Source organism: Neodiprion lecontei, chromosome 2 (assembly GCF_021901455.1).
Source record: "Neodiprion lecontei isolate iyNeoLeco1 chromosome 2, iyNeoLeco1.1, whole genome shotgun sequence".
NCBI lineage: Eukaryota > Metazoa > Arthropoda > Insecta > Hymenoptera > Diprionidae > Neodiprion > Neodiprion lecontei.
In genome coordinates this window covers 4,911,243-4,930,035 of record NC_060261.1, presented here as the reverse complement: position 1 = coordinate 4,930,035, position 18,793 = coordinate 4,911,243, and the positions used below count along the sequence as shown (strand labels likewise).

Sequence of the window (18,793 nt, the reverse complement as noted above, 5' to 3'; positions counted from 1 at the left end):
TATGTATGCAACATATATATATATGTATATATATATGCACAGTATATTCATATTATAATTATATAATTTATGAACTGTAAGATAAGACAAGCGTACGCTTGTAAACTGTGAACAACGGGAGAAAACTAAACGTATCAAAAATATCATTGTTATAAAAGAAGTAAGACAATTTAAGAAAAAAAAAAACACGCGACGAACCCGTGTGGCGACGAGATAAATTAGTTAGCTATAAAATTGTGCGATTCGTCGACGTCGAACGTAAAAAGTATATATATATGCAAAAACAAAGAGAAAAAAAAAACCGAAAAAAAAACGGATAAGAATATAACCGTCGATAATTAATGATAGTAACACCGTAGCATCAATAAAACGCACGTACTATATCCATATATATGTATATGTATAATTACAACTGATAATAATGATGATCCAATCGCACCATAAAAATTAACATATGTGTGTGTGTGTGCGCGAGTGTGTATTATGTAAGATACGAATCTTGGCGTGTAAGATGGATTTACAACATTGTATTAAATACGAGGTGACACGAAGATGATAACGCGATACGTTCGCACATGTATTATAGATTAAATTACATAGATTATGTATATATATACATACAAATGCAAATGTATATACGTGTGTGCATGCGTGTGTGTGTGTGTGTGTGTGTTTATCACGTGTGGTATAATTGTACGAAAATAATTATTATTCGATGCATCCTGCAACGGACAGAGAGGATAAGATTATATACATATGTATGTATATGTTCATACTAATAACTCAATCAAAGTTTATAAAGTGTAAAAAGCTCTTGCGTACATACGGTATAAGAATAACGTTAAATTTAATCCTCAGCAATAATACAATTATTCAGTCGTTCGTATATCGTCAATTCACATTGCATTGCGCGGAAGCGAAAAGCGCGTTACTTGGACAGCGCTGTAGCTGTTTTAAATAAATCAATGACATAGATCGGATACGGAATTTTGTGGATAATAACAATAATAATAACGATGATAATAATAAAGACGAAAAAAGAAGAAAAGAAACTGACAAGAACGAATTCAAATGAAACAAATAAAATCACATCGGTCTCCAAAGTTGTAAATAAATTACGAAAAATTGAATAATATTCGTACATATGTATATACGCGGCATGCGCACGATTATCACTGATTGGATAAATCAGAGAAAATATATCACGATGGTGCGAAGAAGGAGAAGAAAAAAAATTTGATTTTTTTACCACCCGAGACACGAGAAACGACTAATTGCGGATACGTAACATATGTCTTCGAAAACTTTTTCTCTCTCTCTCTCTTTTTTTTTTTTAACACAAACAGCACTAAATAAAGATCTCTGAACCGAGGATCGGGTGTCGTGTGTCGTCTCAAGTCGTCATCCGGTATGATCCGTACGTTCTTATCTAGCACGAGATATAAAACTGATTTTTATCATAATTGGTATTATTATTGTCGTTGCTGTTATTATTAGAGATGAACCTGGCCCAATTGTGCAAAGCTCTAATTTTTCAATTCGAGTCCGCATAGCTCGTAATGTATATTATGCACACACACACACACGCACACACACATCGTGTTGTATCACGTAGCGTATGAATTTATAGTAGACGTAGACGATTTTGTGTGATTAGTGCAGTAATTTCAAAGGACATATGAATAATAATCAGCGTCGTCTCTGTTGTAACGGAGAATCGTAATCGTCGTTCTTGACGTGTAATAACGAGGGTATTCAAACACAGGCGACCAAACTAAACCATACCAAAACCAGACCTAATCTAAGGATCTACAAATTTCTAATTATTCAGGGTATACAATAATAATAATAATAATAATAGCTTTCGAGCTTTCGAGCTTTCAAGCTTTCACGGGGGGGGGGGGTGCCAATGGTGATGGTATTTCAGACTGTATACTCTATACTCTATACGACGTAATACATCCAACGTCTTTCCGAAATATGTGAACATGAATCATTCACCCCCTCGGATATAATTGTCTATGGAAAGATTGGGTTGGATCGGTTTATTAACCAAAGTATAATTAATTCGAGGGACAAGAGCGTCTGACTTAGAGAATTACGACGCCTTGGATATTTCTCTCAGCGAATTTTCAGACTCCGTGATATTGCTATATTGAAACTAACGGGATGGAAAGATGGGGGAAAAAAATAAACGATGCTTACAATTGATCAAATCGTTGATGCAGCGATAAATTTTCTCGACAAAACGCCGAGTTTCGGTTATTTTTATCATTTTGCGCCGCGTGTAAATGAAATTTAGTGAAACGTTGTAGTACGGGAAGTAAAGAGTTTTTTCGTGTACGAAATAGAGTCGGGTCGAGTTCGATCGGTTATTTCCAGTGGTCGGCGATGACGTCAGTCTTTAAAGCTAAAGAAGAACGAGAACTACTCGACTACGGTTCAGAGACTGGCTGTTTAAACTCTCGTTCGCGGTACGTCTCTCGTTTAACAACAATAAGAAAGCTGTGAGATATAATACGTAAAAAAAAAAAAAAAAAAAACGATGTCATAATTGCTAAAAAAAATGTACGACAGAGTAAAGCATATAATATAATAAATAATAATTCGCCTGATTTGTAAACCGTTTCAAAATATCTCTGTATAATTATAAAACAATTTCAATAATAATATACATATATACATATAGACAGGGGGACAAAAATTAAACCCCGCAGTTTAAATAATAATCGCTGTTGTACAAGAAGAATTGCGTATCATTTAGTCATTCAAGTCGGTTCAATTTTAATTCCGGTGTTTCAGTCACTCAGTCAGAGACAGCCGCGAAACTTTCGCTCCGAACAGCCACGCGGTATATTATATATATATATATATATATACATACGTATATCCTGCCTGCATTTACAGTTTACACACGAATTTAACCAACGCATAATCGCATACCAGTGTCCTTTCCTGGTGGAGAGAGAGAGAGAGATGGGAAGAAGGAACGACAAACAGTATAAACGATTAAGCGGAAGCTGCGCTATTCGAAGTCACGGAGAAGAAGAAGAAGAAGGGTGGAAAAAGGTAAAGTCAAGCCGAGTCGGAGTGTAAATAAACAGCTGGTATGATGAATGAATGAATGAACGGAACACGTTGAGCTATTAAAGTAACATTCTTCGAGAATTTAGAAAGAGTGAAGTTGCCGTGAAATTTGATTAGAATCTCTTTAATTGTAAGTGAAATCAAACCGACGGTGATTATTGTAACCGTGCGTTGATAAAAATTTGAGAAACGTTGAAAAAAAAATATGTAAATATTTCTTAATATTTAACCTGATGTAGGTGATTTTTACCGTGCAAGGTTAAAGAACATATGTTACTGGGTGAAATTTCAGAAATAATAACACTCATCGACGATGCGATAATTAGTAACTCGTGACACGGATCAGCACAAAATTTAGATAATTTTTTTTTGTTTCAGTTTGTATTTAAGTAATGAAATTTCGATTCCGTACATCGAATAATAACCAAAATCTCAATTTATGACTTATAAAGTTTGTTTTTTCTTTTTCTTTTTTTTTAGAAACCAGAGCGATATCTCGAATTTTTAAGAAAATTTACCCATCTTCCAAGCTTCAGATTACACGTAATTATCTTATGAATTATAACGCGCAAATGTACGAAATATGTTTATAAATTGAAACCTGCGAACGTTCGGCGCGTTACGTTAACCGCAAGGCTTAAAACGCGATTTCTATTACGATTTCCTAAACACTGTCACGTGACTTGCAAGTGATTCGTTAGCAATTATCTCCCATAGTTTCATTCAAATTTATACGGATTGCTTTCTAGTTAATTCCACGAACATTACAGTAATTATTCAAATTTCATTCGTCGTATTTTTGTAATTTTATTTCCGCAATTGTTACGCGTTCAATAAATTCATTGCCATTTCGTTGAGTGAATCGGAACAACTTGAACACGATGTTAAATTCGGAAATAAATCGTTATTTCATCATTTCAGAGCGGTAGCATTTAAAGAGTTGAATTTACGAAAATATGAATACGTTACAATTGACTTTATTCCGATTCTGAAAGTTGTTATTAAAAACAAATGAATCGTTAGAATAACGCTGGACGTTTTCATCCTCGATTAATACGAGGCCGAAGTTATTCGGTATAACGTTAAAAAAAATCACCAATGCGTAATTTTATCCAATAACTTTAAAAGAGTTGATTTTTCACAATAAATATACGTTTCGTTTATCACGTTGAAACAAAATTGCATAAATTCCCAAAGATCTCTGTCTCTCTTCTTGTTCTAAGAGATAGAACGATAGAGAGAAATAGAGAAAAATGGGAAAATAAGAAAAATATAAAAAGAAAGCGTAAGCGTAGGTTGTTGCAGAGCGCGGTCGTCGAGGAGAGGAGAGGAGAGGAGAGGAGAGGAGAGACTCGACGCTGCTGCCGCTATTTCTATGAATGAAATAGATTCCCTCCCTTCCTCCCTTCCCACCAACTTTCAACCTTCGTGAGTCTCCGCTCCGTTTACGTCCGTATCGCTTCGACCCAACGTAACGTAACGTAACGTAACGTAACGTAACGTAACGTAACGATCTTTCGATTATTATGAAACCCGTGGGAGTTTCTGTTGACATTTTCCTTAATCCTTGATCCTAGATTCCAAATCCTGAATCCCTTTCTTCCTCGTTTTCTTTACTCTCCGACTATTTTTTTACGAGGTAGAAAAATTTGGTAACGTTATCGTAACAGAAACGTTGGTGAAAAGAAATTACCAAATTCTTCTTAATTATTGCAATGATTTTTAAGGAATTAAAATATCGATGTACAATTGTGTTTTGTTTCATTAGCGCGTTTTGACCGAATTTCAGTCAATTCCAAAATCGTGAAATAACCATTTTTACTCATCGACAATCCAACTTCGACATATATATACATATATATAAAACACGTTTTGTTTTAATTACCGAAACTTTTCCGTATCAAAACACAAGTAAAAGTAAACTCGGCGAAGGGTGTTTTTTTTTCTCTCTCTCTCTCTTATTCCTCAACTTACAACTGAACGTTGTGTAAAAACAAAAAGAGCAAGTAAGAAACACCGTTTTTTTTAGAGAAAATTGTGTCAACCGAAAAGACGTGGAGGGGGGGGGGGATAAAAAAAAAGAGGAAAAATTAAAACCGTCGTTGAATCGAAAGTTATTAACAAAGACGAGTGATCTCGCAAGTAAACAACACGCGAGTATCACCTAATTAATTAACATACCTGTTGCCAATGATCCTCGAGCGAGGGTTGGGCGGAGAAATATCCAGTATCGTGGATGTCCTGCAACTCCCTGAATATGTTTCCACTCGGTAGGATATCCATGGTTGCGTTTGTGTCACAGAGAAACCACCGAGTAATTAAAATTGACGCGACAGGCGACGATCGCGATAATGATATTATCTATTTTTTAAATAAAATAAAAATATACACACATGTGTATTAAATCATGCGAAACGTAGTTTTTTTTTTTTTTTAAAACACAACTCGGGTCTTGCGAAATACTTTTCGAACGAGAAAAGAGAAGTTGAAGAAAGAAGGAACGAAAGGCAAAATAATAAAAAAAAAAAAAAACAAAAAAAAAAAAAACAAAAACAAACAACCAAAGGTCGTCGAACGATAACGTGAAAACTAGAATAAATCGAGAATCACTCGCTCTTGTTCACTGCGTATATAACCGTTGACAATCGGTTTCACCACCCGATGATCGTCGATGCACAAAATGTTGCCGGGCGAACAACAACAATAACAACAACAACAACAATAATATTTATTATAACAGCAACAGGAACAACAATCACAAAAACAACAACAACAACAGCAGCACGTATCGGCACTGACAGCATCCACGCACAGACACATGTGTTTCGTCGACGAGGCAAAGGTGTCCCCTTCCCCTCCCCCGCACCCCGGAAAACCCTTTTCTTCGCCACCCCCGCCCCCACCCCCACCCCACCCCCCTCCCAACCCCTCCGCCCCCCTTCCAACCCCCACCTCACGGCAAAGGGTTATTCCCCGTTGTCCCTCTTTTTTCGTAAGAGAGCGCCGGCGGAGAAGTCGGATGGATGCGGGATAAGTTGAAAAAGGTTGTTAAACTCCGTCGTCGAATGAGAAACGTTCGTTGAGCGGCATTTTATCGCGTAAACGCCGGTTTTTCGTATTCGTTGCACGAGTCGAGGCGACAGAGATAGAGAGAGAGAGAGAGGGATGGATAGATAAATAGATGGGTGGATGGATGGATGGATAGATGGATGGATGGATGGATAGAGAGAGAAAGATCAGAACGGATTTTTACTAGGATTGTTGCTTAGACAGTCCGTCGTCTGATTGCAGTTTCTTTTCGGCGAGGATTTAAAAAAATTACTCGCTTCAGTATCCATCATATGCCGAACGAAAAGGAAAATATAACGACAGCGATGGTACGTCCGATGAGGTTTTAGAAACAAAACCGCGAATTATTCGCGACGAGAACGGGGAGGTTGAAAACAATCCGACATAACTGACGGCACTTTTGTTTTATTTTTGTTTATGTTATTTGTCGTTTGTTTGAAATTCTTTTATTATCCTTCGCACGACGACACTTGGCGTTCACGTGTCTTCATCGCTTTTGATATTTCCTGTTTTTATTTTCAATTCACACTGCGCCGGTATCACCGATAAACACACGTTCCGACAATACTGCGGTTTCGATATACTTCGGTTTCGTATTGCGTATGGAAATCCGTCGTAAACACTCGGATTTGAGCGACGAGGATACGCGCCAGAATTTTCAGACTCTTCCGCGCGAGAGCCGAAGAGCAACTGACGCCGGAGAGGCGAACCTGATTCGCGGGCAGAGCCGAACGTGGCCGAGGAAATACGGAACTTCGCGAAGCCCTTCGACCGGCCGAATCGCGACGCCGACACTCGCCGTCTCGAAATCATGCGGCAGCACCGCTCGACGCCTGCCGTCCCGACGCCTGCTTTACGCCTCCTCTCCCTCCATCCCTGCGTCAACATATCTCTCGCTCTCTCGCGCCCCGAAGCTTCGGAGACTGATTAATAATTATATCGCCGAAACAAGAACGCCGTGGCACCGGCTATTTTGCCCACGTGCGTTACACGCCGGTACGCGGACTTTCACCGTCTGATTGTAATTATTCTCACGGGATATCTTTACGTTTCGTTATTATACGGTTGCGGTGAAACTTCGCGGCAGTAACGGACATCTTTCGGATTAAAAATATTCCACGGTATCGAGGAGTGTTCGATATTCGGAACACGCTCGGCGTGTAAATTTTTAGACTGTCCGTTGTCGGGAGGAATTCGAAAAGTTTCGTTGTGAGAGAAGTTTCGCTGTGTACAAAATTTCAAATTTATAATCCGTTCGAAGTTTTTTTTTTTTTTTTTTATCATCCAGCGTACGATATCGATTTTCGTTTTATTACTCGCCATTTTCTCGAGATTATACCGCGTGTCGAATAATTGTCAGGTATTTGAAATGAGGGTAAAATTTTTTAACAAATCGATTGCCGCTTTTTGTTTTGTAGAATTATCCTTACGGAACAAGACGAATGAACGGAAAAAAATAACCGGAAATTTTGAAGAAGAAAAAGATACAATTTCTGAAACGTGTCCAAAGTACCTCAAAATCGTCCGAAACGTCTTTCTTTACTCAAACAAGAGCATTGAAGACGATGGCGTTGCCCTGTTTTTTTGTTTTTTTTTGTTTTTAGTGTTTTTAGTGATTTTTGTTGTCCATTACGATTCTTCATTTCGAAATAATTCGATCAAAAAGTGATACATTCAACGAAAATTCCACTTCTTGACCTTGAATTATTTTCCAAACACCTTCGTAAAGTGCGGTGAAAAATATCGTGTCATCTGTTCTGTGACTTGTAGAATGACGAACAGTTCATAAAAAACAAAACAAAAAAAAAAAACACCGTCACGCCTGAAAATAGCTGTAAAAACATATTTTTTAATTATATATTACAGCACACATATATCTATTGAAATAATGCTGAGGATCAATAATTTGGGTTCATTATGTCAAAGTGTACCGCTTCAGCTGTTATTTTAGTGAAATGAAAATATCCTTGGCACATTAAAACTGTTATGGATGAAACGTTTAAAACAGAGTAGAAAAATATGTGCGTCTTGACATTCGCGAAGAATATCAAATTTTTTAGGTACGAAACAATTTTTTACGGACTACTCGAAGGCTCGATAAAAAAAAGAAAACGTTTACCCTTACAGTACATAATTTTACAGGCCACGACACGTAGCACGAATTTTTTTCACCGTTTTTTTTATGAAGATCTGTTTGGAAGATTACACGAGTCAAAAAAGTGCATTTTTCGCCAAAAGTACCGTTCTACGATCGAAATATACCGAAATCCTGTCACGATGAGAAGAAAATGAGCAACGCCATCGTAAATCGGAATCGAGTATAGAAGTTTTATTCGGACACGATACAGGTAATTCACCGTACATTTACCGTTCATCCAATTTCCAAATACAATAAATTTACCACGCAATTTGGTGAAATCAAATGACGTTTTTGTTTTGTCTGTTTTTCCAACAAATTTTAGTCACATCAAATTTCTTCGTTATAAATTTAATTACAAACACGTGGTAACTTACATCGCTGCATCGAATTTGTAAACTTTCAATCTGATCTCGCAAAATGACAAAATCTTTTCGTACAATAAATATGCGGTAAATTCGCAATCATTTTTAACAGTGAGCTGTTTGTACCGTGTAATAAAACGAAAGAAAAAGAATTAAAAAGAAAAAAGGAAACGACAAACGGAACGAAAGAATCGGAAACAATCGAGATAGTGACTCAACGCTGATTGTGGGAAATGACGTCGTTACGTACAGATGCGTGCGTACATCTTTTACGTTTATATACGTCTGCGCGCGTGTGTGTGTAAGCATACGCATGTAGGTTTATGAAAAGCATCTACGAGACTATGGACTCTCCGTTTCTTCGTACGGAATACCGAATCACGGATATTTTACGCGCGTTATATACGCGTTACGTTACGCGATGGATACATTCGTTCATAGGTGTTGTATTGTTAGCGTTAAGAGTTTTATAATTAACGCGGCGATGCCTTGGAATTTTACTGATTAGATATTGGAACTTTGGACGCTAAGACGGCAATTATCGGAGGTATATAATGAGACAAAACACACCGACAATTGCTGATAACGCTGTCGGCCTCTCCTCTCATCGCATCCGGCGATTATTAAACGTATTTCATATCGTATATAATACAGTTTACATCAAGACGGTAAGGAATTCGTTTTTCCTTCAATTTACTCCGACGTTCGGACGAATCAAACAATCGATAGTACAACAGCTTATCGAGCGAATGGTTAAAGAAGAAGAAGAAGAAGAAGAGAAAAGAGAAACGCTTTTTTACGAGGCTCAAGATAGCAGCTGAAATTAGCAGACAAATGTTATAACCTTCTTTGGCATAAGGTGGTGAAGTTCAAAGATCAAAATTTTTTAAGACACCTCGAACCCCCGATATAACGACTTTCGTACAATTATGAGGATAAAACTGAACTACGTTTTTCTATTTCCAAAAAGCTTAACACTTTTGGCTGCTTATTCTGGCTGCTAGCTTTAGCTTCATGCTTTTTTCTTTTTTTTGCTTTTTTGAAAAGAGAGGTAAGTGACAGTTTTTTCAAACGATAATTAAATGTGGAGCGAAGAAGAGACAGTTTTTTTAATTTTTCGTTGCTGGCGCTCACAGACTTTTTAATTTTCCTCTGCAATTATCGCGGTTCGTATAAGTGGGCTGATTAAATTTAAGGTGTACATATACGTATACATATACAGGAGATGTTGATAGATATATTTTAGAATGTGGGGATAAGAACATAGAAAGATAAAAAAAATAGAAGGGCCACAAAAACGAATTTTTAACTTTATTGTAAAGAAACATTTACTTTATAGAATTTAAATACGTAGAAATTCCAAGCAATGAGGCGTAAAAAAATAAAATAGTCAGAATGTAAAATGCCAAAATGTAGAATCGTCAAAATTCGTCTTGATGATATGGAATCGTTAGAGATTCTGTATTTTCCCGTTCTATGGCTTTGACCTTTCTATATTTCGTTTATCCGTATTTGGACTTTTGATAATTTCGATTATCTTGACTCGAGTCTTCCAGATTTTGATAACCGTATGAATTAGGTTTTCACGTCTTTGAAAAGTCGCTATTTTGCTCCTTTTATCAACCAGCCATTCCATTTTTTCACCCTCCCCTTTTTATCTCAGGCAAATCTGGCGTGAATATTTTTGGAGTTCACAGCAATCTCGTAGCGGAATAAAACTCGAGGCCTGAATGATTAATACAGGTTGAATATTACGGGGATCGAATCCGGGTATAAAAAGCTATACGGTAATTTTAACACTCATTAGTCGAAGTCGCTGTAACAGCAAAGCCTTTGCACCGATTCTCTTCTTCGTTAAGTCGGAGCTTAAATATTTTCACGACGAGTAAAATATTTACGGGAATTAAAGCGGTCTGCGGATGATCCGACGTCGAAAAGTTACGACGAGAATCGAGTCGGCTTCCGTCTTGACTCGCGGAGAGGAAAACCTTAAGGAGAGTGAAAAATATCGCGTGTGAATAAATATAGTTGCGAAAATGCAAAATGCGAGCGCTTTGCACGCGGTGTCCCATCTTGCGTAACTTATACCAACGATTATTACGCAAGTTATACGGCTCTGTGATTTAGCAGACGCAATTCCGCTGCTGCTGCTGCTGCTGCATGGCATTATAATATAGATATGTATTCTCCGCGAAGAGTCTTGGCGCGATTCGCATCCTTGGAGTTGGAATTTATAGAACTGAGACGAGAAAGGCCGAGCTAGGCGCGGATCCAGTAACGCGTTGAATGGACGACGGTGAATTGCACTTTTTCGAGAAAAGCTCAAAGCTCGTTACATCGCGGACATTGAGTGCGAAAAATAGAAGCGGAAAAAAGTTTCACAGCTCGGATGGCAAGAACGCGTTGTGTCGCGTTACTCGTCAATAACATCCTGTACTCTAAGCTCTCGAAAAGCTCGATTACCGTCGAGATGAAAGCATTCGATCAGCGAGTCCGTGATCCTGGCTTTGATGAATCAAATTACCGCGATGCTCGTCGAATCGTTTGCGATCTGGTAAGACCGCACGGAAAAATGATTATTATTATTTATTTTTTCACCCTCCCATCAACGCGCGATGTTGAAATGATCGGAGTAAAATCCTGTTTCATTGGTGTGACGTGAGGGAAAAAAATAATCAGCGAATTAACTCGCCAAGTGAAATCAGGTTACTTTAATCTCTTACTAATTGGAAGCTGATCATCCTTTTTAACTTTAACTTTTTCTTCTCACTCAATTTTCTAACCTTTTTGGGCCGGGGTTAAAGTTCCGAAAGCGCCGAATTTCGAATAACTTTGCGGCAAAGCTTCAAGTAATGAAATCAAACTATTATGAAACAACAAAGTTTTGAAATGTGAAATTCGTAGAATTTCGATGTTTCAAATTTTGAAATTTTCTCATTCTCGCACGCTCGGAGCTTTTCATTTTCGGAATTTCAACCTCGTCCCATTTTTTGCGATGACCGGGACCCTTGAATCTGAGAACTTTGAGTGGTCAGCGGCAAATAAACTGACAGTCGAATGGAGGCGAGAGATAGAATGCAGGGATTGTTCTAATCTTCCGGCGTTAAGAGATGTGAATCGCGGGTATGAATATAATGACAGTAACTGTTTAACGAAAGCGAGTCGCGGATTTCCGTGATGAGAAACAGCGGAAGGGTATAATTAACGCTTTGCCACAAAGCCGCGATTCGATTGTCTCTTAATATTTACACTAGATCGCAGCTTTCGAGATGAGTTTTCGCTTGTATAACAATTTTCAAGCCTTGCTTTGTACTCGAGAAACGAATTTCACTCGACCTCTGCACAAATTGATCATTACACGTACTCTGTACATTTGTTTAACGGATTTGTCTCGTTACTGCAATCACGCCGCTTATGATTCATGCTGCAACTTCAAAGCGTTCGTGTAACAAAAGCTCATGTATTCGTCATGATCGAATTGTTATTCGAATGTTACGTGAATTTAATTTCTTTCTATTCTGTACCGAATGACATAGTAGTTGTAGATATAATCGTTCGGATTTCGTTCCAACAAGAATTCACCAATTATTATCATCGCATATTGCTCATAGTTGAAAAATATGAAATATCTGAAACGCGTTCCTAACATTACCGCTAAATTTCAAAACTCCCTTTGTGTACGCTGGTATACATCGATACCTAATATATATAATATAAAAACGATAAATCGTTGCGATGGCAAAAACAGCGAGTGAATGGTACGTCCCTGCGTAGATCGAAAGGATCGAGAGGAGGAAAAGAAATTTACGAATAAAAATCGGGTATCCGAATTAAGATCCACTTTACAAAAAAAAAATTGTCGCTGTGTAAAAACGATTTGAAAATAAAACAAATTGTATGTACACATACGTCATGGAGAGAGTAAGAGTGATAAAGAAAACCGGAGAAATAATATTTTTATCGAGTTTTAAGAAAAATATAGGCAGCCACAGCTCTCGGCCGGTTTGCCGTTAATGACTGTATATAGAGGGGGTCGAGGAAGGGATGAGAATCCGGGGTAAAAACATCAATTGGACGGTATAGAAGAGGGTAGAAAGGTGGGCGTTCTTCCGAGATAAGTGGTGGCGGAAAATAAGTGGTCCCGTTCAAATAAATAAAGGGTTGATTCGAGTAAACCTTGAGCGAGTGTACCTAGGCCTTTTAACACACCCTTGGATTTTTGAGCCTCAAGAATTTTTGACAATGGAACGATTTTTCTTCAGTTTTTCCCGAAATAAAGTAAAAAAATGCAACGAACGATGCATTCCCTTCATCCCCCGTCATCTCGTCGATATAAACGTATATTTTTCGGAGGTTAAACATTTTTTTACTAGCATAAAAAATACAAAAGCAAACTTCATAAGTAATGAATTAAATTTAAAATTCATTTATTCAAGTATAAACTGATATAGAAAATTCAAAGAAGAAAAATGTTTGTTCACCTTTGTTGTCGTATAAAACAGCGGAAATAATCCTGGCTAATTCGTGTTAAAAATTTTCCCTTCTCCCAAAGCTCGAATTGCAGTCGCGGATTTTACCGGCTATTCCGAACTCGCCGATGACGTGACGCGACTTATTATGTATTTATAATCCCGTGCCGGCTCGGCGTGTGAAATCGATTTGCAGAAAACGTTGGTCTGCAGTCTGCAGGGGTCACCTGGATAATTTGGACATATTTTTAGCGAGTCTGCAGCAGTGCAGCACAGCCTCCGCAAATACCTGACCGAGACATCTGATCTGGATTCGGGTCGAGCCGGGATTAAGGGGATGTCGGACGCCCCGAGGATATGGAAAATCGGATTTACAATCCTTTCATTTGCAATCAGTGTTGAGAAATAATCCGGTTATACTTTATTGATTGATCGTCAAATTTTCATAATTTGTTTTAGAATATCGGCAATCGGGTCGCGGCTTCGACCGAATCCAAAGTTGGAAAGCTCCGAAAGGGGCTAATTCAGAATTATTTGGCGGTGAAACGTCGAAGTGAAAAAATCTAACTTTGAAGAAACAACGAAGTTTCGAATGGTTGGAAACCCGACGGCTCAAAGTTCCGGAATACAAGATTCTGAAAATTCAAGTTACGATAAAGTTTAGATAAAGTAAAATCCCGAAAATTAAAATGTATTCACACAGCGTACACTGAGGAAAATTTCATTTGTTAAAGTAACTAGAAAAATTGAGAAAAACAGGTATCGTTAAAAGAACTGTTTGAATATTGTTGGAATTACGAAAAACGATGTACGCCTAACCGTTTTGCGCTATCGTCGATCCTTTTTTCGTTATCGCAACGCTGAATCAGTTTCTGAGGTTTACTCTACTTTTTTAGTTAAACAAGGCTTCAATGTCAATTTATTCTTGCACAAGCGTTAAATTTTCGCAACAGTTGCAAGAAAATATAGCAACAGTGATCGTAATGATGAAGAATAGTAACGGATACTAGACTTTCCGGTAACGGCTGGAAAACTAATTTTCATTTTCTACCTAGAACAATATTTTGCGATTATGGTAAAAAATGAAAATAGTTAAGGACTGAGCGGTAACCGGAACTAAAGATTTCTCTCAGCGTAGTTTACTCGCCGGGTGGGACGTAGGAAATCTGAACAACTGAAAATCAGAATGACCAGGATTCGAAAAGTAAAAATATCGAAAATCCAAAACAAAGAAATATCAAAGTGGTGAAATTTCACCGAGCCAAAAATTCGCGGAACTGAAAATCTTGGATCATTCGGAATTTCGATGTATCAGATTTTTAAATTTTCATTCTCGGAACTTTGGGCGTCGAGTTTCAGGCCATTCGAAACTTTATATATTGTTTCTTCAAAGTCTGTTTTCTTTACTTGAACTTTCGCCATGAAAAAAATTCGGAATAAGGCGCTTTCGAAACTTTTCAAATTCGGAATTCCAACCCCGCCCCGGCAAACTCATTCCGTGTAAATCCAATCAAACTTGAACACCACTTACGGCAATCGGTGCAAATAACCACAAACATCGTAAATCGATTCTTCCACCAAGGGTTCAAATCACTTGATCAACCGAAATACAGGCACAGCACCTGAACGAAATTCCGCAGAAGCTGTTCGGCGGTCATAATAGTGTCTGGCTCTGGGGGAGAGCCGGGATTTCACCTGTTCTAATGCCGAAACCTGTTATCCTGCCCTGCGGGCCGAAATCAGCCCTTTAAAATCACAGGCTCGTTCCACTTGCGCGTCGATCCTTCGGACGAGGGTTCCCTAGGGGTGAATCGACAATAGAGGCGACGGTCCCCTTGAATTTTCATACCATTTGTAAGTTATACACTTTTCCGAGAAATTAAGACTTCGACAGATTTGCAGAGATGAAGGTAACGCTGAAGTCGTCGCTGTAAAATGGAGAAAGATCAAATGGACTAATTCGATTTCGACTTAAGATTACTTTTTTTTCTTTGTCAAAAAACAATTTTCTACAAATTCCCTGAGACACGGATGTTTTTTTTTTTTTATCTTCTCATTACGCTGCATGATCGTTGAATAATCGATTTTACAAAATTCGATCAATGAATAATCAAAGAACGGTGACATTGAATCGAATACTGAAAAAGAAAAGAAAATCAGTTCGGTTTATTTTTTAGAAAGTAATCTTCTGAATAAACTGAGTCATGGCTTAGAGTAGAATCGATCAAATTTACTGAATTCTCAACAATCTCGAGGGAATTCGAAGTACAGAATCGACATCGAATCTTTTGCTTAAAAGCCCGGTATTATTTATTTCCGTATTTTACGAGTGTAACAATTTGATAAGTAATAAGATGAATAAAATGTATCGATTTTCTGCGAAGGAGAACTCCTTAAAATTCATCCTTTTGCCAAAGTGGAATGCCGCCACCCCCGCGTGACCGAATCCTTATAAATATACGCTCTATACTCGCGGTAAGGGATCTAGGACTATAAAAAGGTCCTCGTAAAAGGGCAATAAAATACCTCTCCGACGATCTGTTCGATACACGGGGACTGCACACACATGTAACACGTACGCACCTTACAGGGAAAGAAAATTGCATATGACTCGATCCGTCGACTCGAAGCCAACTCTCTCTCTCTCTCTCTCTCTCTCTCTTTCTCTCCTTTTTTCTCGCCCGAGAAGCTCATTCAGGTAAAACAGCACCGAACGATGCGCTCTCTTTTCCAACGAAATTGACTTCCGGGGTTGAAGTTCCGAATTTTGTAAAGTTCCGAAAGCGCCAAATTCGGAATTTTATGGTTGCGGAACTTGATGCAAAGAAATAAAACTTTGACGAAACACCAAAGTTCCGATTGTTCGAAAATCAGAAAATTTAGAAATCTTTCTTTGCTTTGTATTTTCGATATCTTTACGCCCGGAATCCCGGTCATTCTATTTTTCGGAATTCCGCCCCATCGTAACTTTACTTCCTCTCAACTTTGCTCAATCGTAACTTGAATTTTCTGAATCTTGCATTCCGGAAGTTTGAACCGCGAGGTTTCCGACCATTCGAAACTTCGTTGTTTCTTCGAAATTTGATTTCTTCGCATCAATTTTCGCCCTGAAACAAATCGGAACTCGGCTCTTTCGAAACTTCAACCCCCCCGTTCCCCCAACCGCACCTCGTACGCGATACTTCACATCCACCCCCAATTTCCCGTCAAATTTCCCACGCCGTAGATTGAACGTTAAAATCCGCGCGAAGTGATGAAATATAAATAAATAGCGAGATATTTTCGGGACCTGCAATCCGCCTCTTCTGGCCGCAGAATCTGTCGTCGCGTCGCCGCGTAGACGTCGAGAACGGAGGAAAGACCCAATTTCGCTGTTTACATCGCTCTCCGGCTTTTCCCCTTAGCGTAATATTGTTATCCCGCATTATTTATATACCTTATACCTACCCGCCCACCCTTCGTCCAACACACGCCAGACGCATGTCACACCGACTTGTACACGGGCGAAAATTTCCACAGCCTCACCGCCATCCGGAGCAATGTAAATTGCGTTACGCAGGCTTACGCTTCGCGTGTTGGTGCGTCAGGGCTGATTGATGAGTGTCGTTTACGCCGCCCCTGCAGGACCAACCCGCCGAGCCCTCGCCGTCCCTTGATACCGGCGGCATGTACAAATGCCCCGGATACACTCCCTTATTCTACTACCCTCGATCCTCCCGCACCTCCGACTGTTTGTTTTTTTTTTTTTTTTTCACCCATACGAACACCGTGCAAAACGAATATCATCTTGGATCGGGAGGATGAACGAACTTCCCTTTGCACCCTTTTCGACCTACCACTCGAAACTTTCTTGCATCGATTTTCTCTTCGCAAAGTTTTCTGCTCAAAAGTTCACCGCCGGCGAATTATTCGGTACGGTCAGTACCGAGTAATCCATACTTGATGCGCACGCTGAATGGAATAATACTCGAATGGAATCACATTCATTTGAGTTGTATCCAAAATTAATTTCTTTTTTTTTGAGAGAGAGAGAGAGAGAGAGAGATCCGGGTTTATTAAAAGTTCTGGGACACTACGATCCCCTAAGGACTACGCAACAAATACGCAACATGGAAAATGAGAGAGAGACAGAGAATTATTCGTCATCTTACACCGTGTTGTGGATATTTTTTTTCATTTTACAGAGATTGAAAACTCATATCTTAGATTACTAATGGTACCTAGATTGATTCACAGAGCGATCGTTTACGTTTGGGGAAAAGGCGTGACAGAAATCAATCGAGTCTCCGTCACGACAAAGTGAAATTTTGAACTTTAAGCCACATTTTGTTTCGTCGAAAAATTATGTACATACAAACGAGGTTTGCATGTTTCGAAATTGAAAAAGTATAACGTCGATCCAAAGCATCAGCGATTGAAAAGACGAAAAGAAAACCCGTCTTCGAATCGGGTGGAAGGGTTGATTTGAAAAATCCGATACATCGTTTCAAACGACGTTGTTTTTTTCGTTCCCGACTCCATTATCCACGACGTATGAAAACCCTAGCGGAAAAGCGTTTCCGATCATTAACTGCAGACTCGAGAGTGCGTGAATATTTTAATTAAACCTGTCCGCGTTAATCGGTGAATTCCAGTTCGGCTACGTGACTGAGAAATTTTTTGCGGCAAATTGCGGAAAGAGTGTGAACGCAGGATGGAATGGGTTTGCGGGGTAGGTTTACGGATGTATAGAGGGACGCTCGTAAAGGTAGCCAATCTCGACTGAAATCGACTGACGAAGGCGAGCCAGAGCGGATCGAAAGCGAACGATATAACGGCGCGTATACGAGAGGAAAGATTCGAAGGGATGAAAAGATTTCTTCTTATACCGTGCGGTGCTGAATTTTTTCTCCGTCTAGAGAAAAATAAAAGTATGAGAAAAATATGGATGAAAAAGTGACCGAAAAATAAGGAAAGACGAAACGGTTTTTCAAACCGAACCTCTCTCCTCTCCCTCTCAAAGCGGCATCGCATTTTCCGTCACTTCCTCCCGCTTCTTCCACAGCTCGATCCTTTTTTTCTCTTCGTATTTGTTTCACGCGGCGGAAAAGCAACAATCGCTGCAAATCCTCGGTGTTTATGATTCTTTTTCCGAAACTGAGCGATACGGCGCAACGCGCAAAATCGAACCAGACAGAAATTCCAATATACCGACGTCCTGACGTTGCCGAATAAAGGACGTAGAAAATTGCTGCTGTGGAGCGAGAGGGTGAGAGTAAGACACACGCGCGCACACGCATATGTGTGTTATGAAATGTTTTTTCTTACGTTTATTTCGAAAACAAGGGAGAGCGAAGAGATTTTCAGTTCTAACTCGAATTTATACAACTTTTTTGCTTTTTCAACCATCCTGCGCAGCCGGTTGCGTATGTATGTATTTATTTATGTATGTATCTTTGCATGTATGTATGTATGTATGAATGCATGTAGTATCCCTCGTGTTTACCTTCCATCGAATTTCATGCCCGCGGTAAAAGCGATCGCCTTACTTCCACTGATTGTTTTTGAGCTCTCGTTGTTGAAAATGGAGAAGGAAACACATGGATGCATATATATATATATATTGCATATTAAATATACCGAGAGAATACATTCGCTGAATCGACAGATGCGATTCAGCCAAAGAT

The 18,793-nt window shown here is 38.9% G+C and overlaps 1 protein-coding gene across 1 annotated transcript in view; it reads right to left on the bottom strand.

Moving 5' to 3' along the window:
- Positions 1 to 5,928, bottom strand: part of LOC107226155 (Krueppel-like factor 6) — a 208,401-nt gene extending 202,473 nt beyond the window's left edge. The window contains exon 1 of the mRNA XM_046731017.1: positions 5,269 to 5,928. Coding sequence (XP_046586973.1) covers positions 5,269 to 5,370 — 102 coding nt within the window. The 5' untranslated portion in view covers positions 5,371 to 5,928. The remainder of the gene's footprint in view (positions 1 to 5,268) is intronic.
- Positions 5,929 to 18,793: the final 12,865 nt, after the last annotated feature.